The sequence below is a fragment of the Cynara cardunculus genome, assembly GCF_001531365.2.
Source record: "Cynara cardunculus var. scolymus isolate 2C chromosome LG 1, CcrdV1, whole genome shotgun sequence".
Classification (NCBI taxonomy): Eukaryota; Viridiplantae; Streptophyta; class Magnoliopsida; order Asterales; family Asteraceae; genus Cynara; species Cynara cardunculus.
The window spans coordinates 9,139,426-9,149,894 of record NC_037528.1 but is presented as its reverse complement, the minus strand read 5'-3'; the positions used below and the strand labels follow the sequence as shown (position 1 = coordinate 9,149,894).

The 10,469-nt window shown below is 33.6% G+C and overlaps 1 protein-coding gene and 1 long non-coding RNA gene across 4 annotated transcripts; one reads left to right on the top strand and one right to left on the bottom strand.

The window, feature by feature from the left end:
- Nucleotides 1–1,243: 1,243 nt before the first annotated feature.
- Nucleotides 1,244–3,736, bottom strand: LOC112501292. The gene is made up of 2 exons (XR_003067535.1): nucleotides 3,629–3,736; nucleotides 1,244–1,494 (listed from the first exon to the last, which is right to left on the bottom strand). It is a non-coding gene; the product is annotated as an uncharacterized LOC112501292 (long non-coding RNA).
- A 3,238-nt stretch (nucleotides 3,737–6,974) lies between these two features.
- Nucleotides 6,975–9,463, top strand: LOC112518733 (transcription factor bHLH130-like). 3 transcript variants are annotated; one of them, XM_025126546.1, is made up of 7 exons: nucleotides 6,993–7,218; nucleotides 7,306–7,922; nucleotides 7,989–8,338; nucleotides 8,431–8,604; nucleotides 8,716–8,781; nucleotides 8,868–8,936; nucleotides 9,044–9,463. In XM_025126546.1, the coding sequence occupies exons 2-7, from the start codon at nucleotides 7,388–7,390 to the stop codon at nucleotides 9,095–9,097; spliced, it is 1,248 nt and encodes a 415-aa protein (XP_024982314.1). In that variant the 5' UTR covers nucleotides 6,993–7,218; nucleotides 7,306–7,387; the 3' UTR covers nucleotides 9,098–9,463. The 3 variants fall into 3 exon arrangements, with proteins under 3 accessions (XP_024982305.1, XP_024982314.1, XP_024982324.1); XM_025126556.1 differs by having other exon boundaries at nucleotides 6,994–7,218; nucleotides 7,418–7,922; XM_025126537.1 differs by having other exon boundaries at nucleotides 6,975–7,922.
- Nucleotides 9,464–10,469: the final 1,006 nt, after the last annotated feature.

Genomic DNA, 10,469 nt, shown 5'->3' with positions numbered 1-10,469 from the left:
GTGCATGATGTTCGTTGTAGGTGGTTTCATATGTGAATTAGTTGTCAATAAGATGAACATATTTGAATCTTCATGTCATTATTAGATGAAGATCAATTTGAGATATTGTAGGATTTGTAACTCCCAATTAAAATATTTGGGAGTTACATAAGAATGACTAATGACCTAAATACCTTTATCATTAATATGTAGGTTACATTTTAACCAAACCCAAAGATGCAACATTATTGGTTGATGTGGGTTAGCAAAGTTTGCACAAAATATTGGGTTAGTATTTGAACCACCCTCTATATATATATATATATATATATATATATATATATATATACACATTTATTATTCAAGGACAATTTGAATATTGATAATTAATCTAGTGAAAATTCATTATAATTTTAATTTTAAAATACATTGTTTTTATTGTTCTTTTATTAAATGGATGTCCAACGGGTACCTCAAACCCACCGAGGATTCCTTCCCCTGAACCTATGGGGTATTAGGCGGGGCGGGGCGGGGATGGAGGCTTAAACGGGGTCAGAAACAAGAGATGAATTACCTGTCAAATACCCGCCTCATTTTCATCCCTACATACAATGTGTATCTAAGCAAGGTTTGCCCAATCAGTTTCAAAGTAATTCAAATAAAAGAACAGTGAAAAATGTCACTGTAAAGTAAGTTTCCTACCACGCGAATTGCGAGGACCTTGGATAAAGTGTTTCATGCATGGTGATATACAGTTAGGGTGTCACCAAACCAAACATTTGACAGAAATTTCGTTTATGTTCGTTTATTAACGAACATTAACATATTTTTTTTGTTCGTTTAGTTAAATAAATGAACGTGAACAATGACCATGTTCGTTCATTTATGTTCATGAACGTTTGTTCATTTATGTTTATTTACGTTTGTTTGTTTATGTTCGTTCACATATAAATATGTTCATGTATTATGACGTTAATATATAAAATCATTAATTAAATTAAGTTTTTTAGAATTCTTTTTTTATTTCCTCTAAATTTACCCCTTTTTACATTATGTCATCTTATCCTTAGGTAGGAAATGATAAGTAATAGTGGTTGTTTTTTGTTAATTTGTGTTTGTTTGTTCATGTTCACTTGTGTCTTTAAGTTCATTCGTATATGTTCGTCTAACATCTTAATAAACAAAAACGAACAAACACATTTTTCTTAACAACCAAATATGAACACACAAAATTTCGTTTGTTTAGCATCTTAACAAACAAACATGAACAAACACATTTTCTTAACGAACGAACAAGAATACAAAAGATCCTGTTCGTTTACCATTCAAGTTTATTCGTTTGTTCGATTAAGTTAAACGAACGACACACGAACAAGCTTCCATTCGTGTTCGTTCGTGTTCGTTTACAACCAAAGTTATAGTAATTCTAAAGAACATTTACCTAACATGATTTAACCACATAGATGACATAGTTCATCAGCAATCTCGCAATGATGGCATTGTATTGTGGAGTTTCTGCAAAAAGAGCAAGAAAAATTGAAAAATGGCCATAAAACGAAGCACTATCATGAGAGTTAATTGTGTACATGACCAACCATAATTCTTTACATCAAGAAGATAACTAATGCCACTGTTACACCAGTGAAGGTTTGAATGCCAGAAGACCCAGAAATTAGCCACAAAAGGGTAGCAGGGCCCAAGCCCATAGTCCCATACTAATAATCCAAGCCCACGCAGTTGCAATTGCAATTTGCAAAGCACAGAGGCAATTAGAGCATCTTAATACTTATTTTTTTTACTTTTCAGAGAGTGAAATGCAAAGATATTAGTCTGTACACATTTCTCATAAGCCGTAAGAAAATAGCCACTTTACTCTTATTAGTAGAGGTCATGTCTGCTTACATCTCACATCCCCAGACCCGGGATGTGACCCCAACTACGGGTGGGATATTTTTGGTTTGGTATGATCGACCTTTTGAATGTTGATCCTTTTGCTCATGACCTTTTCCATAATACCTAGGCTTATTTATTACCTCCCTAGTTGGTGCTTATTCTCTTGCCATAGGCAGATCAGGAGACTCAATCCCCTGCATCCATCTCTCAACTCCACACTAGTTACTACCAACCAACACTCGTGGAATATGTAACTAATCTTTATACTAGATAGATGAAGTTGGTAAGCTTGTACAGATGCTGGTACAATACTGACATTGACATTGCACAAAATTAATTTGAATCATGGAGTTTCGCTATTTGACATGCTAGATTAATGAAACAGAAAAAGTGGTAACATGTTTAGGCTTTGATGACACTAATTAGGTATATCCCTTAGCCATTTCCAGATTATGAAAAGTAATGATATCTTCTAAGAAACTAGCATGAGCTCTAACATTCTAACAGAAAGATGTATCATCTGTAGAGAGAACCAAAAAATAAGGCCTGATAAGTACTGAAATTGGCATCTAGGCATCTTTATACAGGTCAAGCTAAAACATCCCATGTAGAAAAGAATAATTGCAATCTGTAACGAAAACAAACAACTAAATAGACTTGTTTTTCATGCTTGCAGTACAATTATAGCATGATTTCTCTTTCCTAGACTCCTCTCTCTTAATAGCTTGGACATATTTTCACAAGTAAGTTGGGACAGGATCTTTAAAATCGTTGGATGGTTTCTGCATCTTATACTATTATACACGAACATTTAGCATCCACTAACTCCTTTGATACCTTAGAATGACAACTGCTCGATGTGCCAGTTCCAAACTCCATAGATGTGGCATAGTCCCTTTTAAAGTCCTACATCGACTAGACTTGGGACTGTTTCTCTTCTATATATAATGGATCATTTTTTACTTAAAGTTTCTTTTGGAGAGTAATCTAATGACGTTCTATAATCTTACATAGTATCAAAGCCAAGGACCAAGTTCTACCGGTCTATGGACTCGACACTCTAGGACAATTTGTGCTCCTCTAGCCCTAATAGATAGGTGAATTTGCGTTCCATGATCTTTCAGTAATGACCTGAATCGAAAATATAGATACATCCAACTGAATTTTAATAAATTTCAACTATGTTTCCTAATTGAAAACACATGAAATTAGTTAATCAGCATTTAGTTACCAAAAAAATAAAATCATTCCATTTCAATTATAAAACAACAGCTATGTCAAACCTCGTACAGTTTAAATGCAAATTGATGTCGATTAGGTCAGAAATTCAACACCAAAATAATAAGAAAAAAGCTAGCTTGGGTATTTTAGTTAGGGAAACTTGAGCCACATCGGTGTTATCACTTGAAAATGGTGAAGGTCGATACTCGATACCATACCACCATTACCAGGAAGAAAAAAAAGAGCTAAACGGCTCCAGTATAATGCTAACTCAAAGTATTCAAGCAACAGTCGCTAGTACACTAACGAATATTTATTTTTACTAAGTGACAGTCAAAATTATGATAAAATGAGAACATAACTATCCGTAATCAAGAATCTGCATCCAATGATATGAGTCATATTAATGTGTGATCATAAGCATTGATCCTACTACTGTTCGCATGCGAATGTTAAGTTAACCTCAAATAACAAAATCTAACGAATCAAAAGAATAGATAAAATCAAATAAACGAGATGTGACGAGAGATCTTACCCCCAACATTACCAAGTGATCTGAAGCGATTCGTGTTCCATATCAATTCAGAATCGTAGGGTTTCACTGTGAATTTTGGGGGAAGATGAAGAACATGGTGAAGGAATAACCGACATCATTTTATATGTTGAGCAAAGAACCATGTGGCATGGGCTTTGAATGGTCCATGACGTTAGATCATCGGTTACGGTGACGTCATCATTATTTAACAAACAACAACAAACGTAAAAAATCTAACCATAAGGGTTTTTTATTGGTTTGAGTTTGGCTTCAAAATCAAAAGTACCAAGAGATTTCAGGTTCAAATTCAATGAGGAATAAAAATCCTCTTGTGGCCGTGGAGGTTCAAATGTGGTGACTCTGGACTATCTGCAAAGCAGGTCGTCACCCTATAATTAATCGGTTCACATAACGGGTTGAATATTCAGGTTAACAAAAAAAAAAAATCTTTGAACTATATTTATCTTAAAAATATTCTTGAAATATTTTTTTATTTTTTTCGACCAAACAAGTAAAATTCGATTAATGATTCGAATCATTACAGTACAAAACAACATTGATATCTAATCAAGTTGGAGGGTCAAAATTTTGAAAGGGGGTCGACTAAGCATCGAGATTGCCTAGTAAACTCATTGGCAATCTCATTTTTGTTTCTCCTAGCAAACTGGACTCTATATGACGGTTTTAACATCAAAACTTCGCAGCATGCAAGGGTAAGTTCTCAAAATTCATCGTAGTCCTCAGTCGGTTGTGACACGACATTGACCACTACCAATGAATTGGTTTAAAAGGCGCATTGATCGTGTCCCATATTTTCTTTTTTAATAATTATGGCTTTTACATACCTTATTTGAGAACGCTTTTTTTGTATTTGTTATTTGCTTATAAAGTAAAAAAGATGATTGATTATTGTTACTTTTATAAATCCGATTATAATTCTTGTGTGTCTTGTATTATTATCTCAAAAAATATAAAAAGAAATAATTAATAATGGAAATTAAAGCAAATAGAGCATTATAAACTTCTTTAGGGTTCCATGGATTCGGATAATTTTGTATATATCTCCACTAGAAAATTAATTTAACAGATAAATTTAAAGAAATTCAAACTCATAAACGAATTAAGGTTTTGTCAGTTGAGCTATTATGATGATTGAGTATTATAAACTTGTACAGTTTGTATCGTCACTTGTACTTTTGAGTTCGAGTCAGCATCATTTTCATCCTCCATTAGTACACGATTGCATTAATGGAAATTGAGTCGAATTTGTACTCATTTACCTTTCGAGTTAGATTATAAAAAAAATTATATTGATTGAATTGTTTATTGTGAGAAAGTTTTAGAGATGCCAAATTTGTAACCAATAAGTTTAGCATGACAAAAATGGTTATGAAAAGTTGTTCCGGCGAATCACGAAAATGCATGAAAAATGCAAATTGACGTACTTGTCTTTTTATATAATTTGTGATCTTAGTGTTGATGGATCCCTTTTAACGAGACATTGCCGACCATACCAAATTGGTACTCGATTGACTTTGTCACGACCCAAAAAAACAATTATGGAATATATAGGGTTTTTGAGATCATAATCTAAAAAATGCATCAAAATTTATAATTTGATTTGCTTATCTTTTAAGAACAGAACAATTTTATATTGAAGGTTTTTTAGACCTCTGGAATAACTCATCGCGTGCACTCAATTCAATTCATTGCGATAATAAAGTCATGGAGGCCAGGGTGAGGGTATCGTTATGCTTATGATGCAATATATATTGTACTTTAACCCTAATAATTTTGAAACAGGGTTTTAAAAGGCGTGTCATGACATTTTGATACATCTTCAACGACCAATGCCACGTAACCTATGTAGCAGTTGTGCAAGGCCAGGTGCTCACTACGGCGTCTTGAGGTGCATTATAGCCCGGGTTTTTTGATGCATTATTTGATATTTTAGCTTTTAATTTTCGTTTAAAAATGTCTTGTTTTATTTTTTACATTGTAACGAGCCTTTTTTGTAACAAATTGATATACTTTATATAATGTCAATGTAGGATATTTCCTTTTTTTCGTTAAATTACTAAATAGAATTAAGAAATAGTAGAATATATATACGTGTGTGTGTATCTATGATATACATATGTTTTGCCTTAAGTCATGTTTAGCATTGTCGCAGCTCCTACGACTTGAGATCAACCTTATCACCATCTCGTGTCTCATATCATTTTAAATCTTGTTCTTAAAAGGGTTTCTAAATACATATCTACTTAATGCTAAATGTGCATTTGTATACGAATTTCCGTCTCATATGCATTAATATAAAAACTTACTTATTTGCATTTTCAACATATAATTTGATCCGACTTCTATATAAATAGAAGAGAAATTACTAAATTCACTTTTTTGCCAGTTTTTTTAGAATCTTTATTTTAGTTACACAAAAATGTCTTACGCATTCACATTGATTTTCATATCTATACTATATTATAAAACATTTGACAAAAACTCTTAAAAACTATTTTTTATGTACGAAGTACTGTTTATTAATGCATATTACTTAAAATTTATGATTACAAATAAATTGTGCATAAGTACAACTTATTAAATATTCATATCTGAATTCGTGTAACTAACTGTAGATAAACATAATCAAATACAAGATAAACTTCTTATTTTAAATATAAAAAATTTAAAATATAATTAAGATAATCATTAAATTATAACAGAATATTTTAGTTATTATCTTTATAAAAATTTATATTATTAAACCTAAATTAAATTTCTTTGTTACTAAATCTAAATTTAGATTATAATAAAAAAATTGAACAAAGAAAATTACACCAAAGCACGAGAACTTTTAAAAAAAGTTAATTTGATACTTATCGGTATATTTTTTTTCAAAATTTTATAATATTTTCAAATTTATATTTTATTCAAAAATAAAAACATTATCGTTTTCTCAAAACCACATAAAATCGTATTATATCAACATAAAAAAAAGAATAAAATAAAATACTTAAATAAAGATATATCTCGATGTATTGCACGAATATTTTTCTAGTTCTTTAAAAAAAAACTTTACTTGAAGTGATAATTAATTTATATAAACTCGGGATAAAATAAAAATCTAATTCAAAAATAGCTAAAAAAATAAAATTAATTATATAACAATATCCATTTCTAAGTTTGGAAAAATAGATTGTCCCTGAATTGTTTTAGAAAAATAAAAAATAAATTAAAATGTAAAACATAAATGATCAGGTGAAATGGCAATATGGTAAATTAAATGTGAAAGCAGCTTTTTGTTCCTGTAGGCTGCAACGCACTCACACCAACAAAACAGGAAAAAGGGAAGATCTAAAAATGGCTGCTTTCTTCTTCCTCCTATTTCCACTGTCATCTTCAAACCTCTGCCAGTATATTTGCTTTCACCAATTTCATTAAATGTGAATCTATGTGATATTTTCGTTCACCATTTATCATCGTCCCAAAGCTATTCTTCTGCATATCTTTGTTTCAAATTTTCGATATTGTTATAGTTTTGTATTGGGACCGATAGCGAAGCTTTGAGTTTACTCCTTTGATGAAGCGTTGTAAGTTTCTATTGAAGAATTAGAGTCAAGTTTCTCTTTGGTTTTCTTGTTGGGAAGTTACTTTAATTTTGTTTGTGTGCTTGCTAGTGTTTATAAGAAATAATTTTAAGGTTGTATTGAAGAAAATTTAGTAGACTGTAGTTGGAAATTTGCAATTTCTGGAGTTTTAATGGATTCGGATCTCCATCGTCAACATCAGCAACAGCAACAGAAACAGTTGCAGCAGCAACAGCCGCCGGAACAAATCATGAACTCTGGTTTGACGCGATACAGATCAGCACCGAGTTCGTATTTCTCGAATTTGATAAACAGTGGTACGTATGAAGGCGAAGATATTGACCCGTTCTTCAACCCTCGGGTTTCAAGCCCCGAAACGGAACGGATTTTATCGAGATTCATGTCCAGCGATGGCGGTGGTGATAATTCAAGCGCTCATCAGAATCTAGGTCAAATTCGGGGAAACGAACCGCAGTTTATGGATTCTATGAAGCAGGAACAAGTGACGATTTCATCTCAGCAACAGCGACAGATGATGTATCAAAACCACGCTCAATCTCAGCAAGTCGTTCATAATAATAACCCGGTTGTTTCTGGCTCTGGTTCCACCGTGGTTGACCCGTTGATGGCGATGGATCCTCCAACGAGTCTTCTTCGTCAAAGTAGTTCGCCAGCTGGGTTTTTCGAAAACATTAATATCGACGATGGTACTTTATATACATAATGTTTTTACCATTTTTCCCAGACGATGCATTGATTATGATTCTTTTTAGGTTACTCTATGATGAGATCCATGGATAAATTTCAAGCTGCTAATGACAGTGTACCAGATTCATCGTTCTCCTCCGCGAAGAGGTTGAAAAGCCGGATGACTTTCTCATCAGGGGCACATTCATCTTCTAGACTATTGTCTCGTATCCCTGAAAACGAGGACAAAGCCATGGGAATGAGTGCCCATAACAATGGAAGCTTTGGTGATACTCATCCGAAAACTGCTGGTTATGTTACCACTTTCCCTGGTGGTTCTTGGGATGAACCAACAATGTTAACTGATGGATTCCTGAAAGAACTTGGAGAAAATGATCAAAACTCCCTTTCAAGCCTAAGTTCATCTGGAAATCGGGTAAAATGGGTGTATGTTTGATATTATGATGATAGCTGCTTAGCTGGTAACTGATTCAAATGAGCCTGACCGTACAATATCTTGATGAACAGAATGATGAAGGGAGGATTCATGCTCCCACTGGTTTGACTCATCAGCTGAGTTTGCCAACTAGTTCGGCCGAGTTGTCTGTCATGGAAAAACTTCTGCAGTTCCAAGATAGTGTGCCGTTAAGGAGCAGGGCTAAAAGGGGTTGTGCTACTCATCCCCGAAGCATTGCCGAAAGGGTACACATTCTTGGCTACCAAATAACACATTTTTACTGTTTCGACATCATTTGGAACTTCCACCATATATAACAAAGATGATTAAAGAAAAGCTTTCTTTTACATCTATAGGTAAGACGAACACGAATAAGTGAAAGGATGAGGAAGCTACAAGAGCTTGTCCCAAATATGGACAAGGTAAGATCATCGCTGTTCTAGTTTTCATCCTTCGATATTTACCACGAGTGTCCCGAGATTAAGGCCTTTGTATTTGATATTTGCAGCAAACAAACACAGCAGACATGTTGGATTTGGCTGTTGATTATATCAAAGAACTTCAGAAACAAGTCGAGGTATTCCCTTCTGGGAAACTAGTCACTAATCCCTTAAATCTCCTCGATATATCCTTCATGGTCTCATATTATATCACTTATTTTGTCTTACTGTTTTAACCTTTCAGACACTTTCAGACCATCACTCGAAGTGTACATGTCCACATAAGCAGGAACTCTAACAAGACTAAGCATAGGTACTCTCGCTTCTATACATGATATATATAAATGGAGATAATCAAGAAAGGTGAAACCTTTAATTTGTTTTAGTAACGAGAGAACAGAATCATCCACAGGGGAATAAGAAAACTCCATTTGTTGCTGTAACAATCAGCCAATTGTATAGCCATTCTAAAGTACTTTTAGCGTAACAATCAGCTGAGGTTGTCGTTAAGAAAAAAGATAAAAAATGCAACCTCAATGTTAGACCACCTTGTAAATGACCCTTGGCATAGATTTATATATGTATCCCTGATTCCTTCTGTATCTGCTTGTATCTATATCAATATCGTTCCTATTCAAGACGAACCAAATATCATTTCTTTCTTAATACTTATCACTTGCCATAGATCAAGCGATTAGGCATGGTTTTGTATGATTTTCTTTCGTTTCCGGTGTATTTGTTGTGTACGTTTTATGAAACAGGATATGACCTTGTGTTGAGTAGATGGTGTTTTCAAAAGTTGTTGTTTGTGGTCAAAAGATCGTGATCATTCTTGGATCCGGAAAGAGCACGAGAAAACGATGTGATGATGAGATCTGAGTTGATGCGGTTGGAAAAGTCTTGATTTATCCTCAACTTAGACTAGAACACACGGACATCCGTGGTTTGTGGTTATCTTATTTGGGTTTTTTTTCTAGTTTTAGAAAGATGGTTATGTGGGTTGTCATGTTGTGAGAAAGGTAGATTCCCTGTGGCTGAAGGAAGGGAGATAGAGATGGTAGGATACAAGTTGGGGGTGAGCAATAAACGTGAATTCCACTGCACTCGTGGTATCACATCATGATGGAGAGAGAACCTTTCTGTTATGCTTTCACAACCACAGGTTTCGTTAGCAACAAGGCCATCATCATCATCTCATGTCATGGAGGGTCTTTCAGTTTCAGATGAGTGGAAGCATGCATACCCAACCATAAGATTTAGAAGGGTTGCTGTCTAAATTATGATTTTATCCAAAATCGGTTCTGAAATAATTAAATAAGTAACTGAGAAAATCATCAGAAGAGAAATGAAAGGAAATGTGTGAAAAATTATGAAGTAGGAGGTTGGTATTTATAGTGAAATTAGTATTAGAAAAAAAATTCAAAAAAAAAAGTTTTTTAACCCGGGGGCGATCCTTACACATGAATCGCCCCCATCTAGTACACGTGTCCAAGAAAATAAATTTTCAAATTTTTTTTTACTTAGAAAAGGGGGATCGCCCCTAGGGGCAATCTGGGTGATCATTCCAGCAAAAACTCTAAAATATAGTTATTTTGTGGCAAAATATTATGTAAAATAGTTAGTTTTATAAATTTCCCTAAACAAATGTAGACTTAACGTCTACTTCAAAA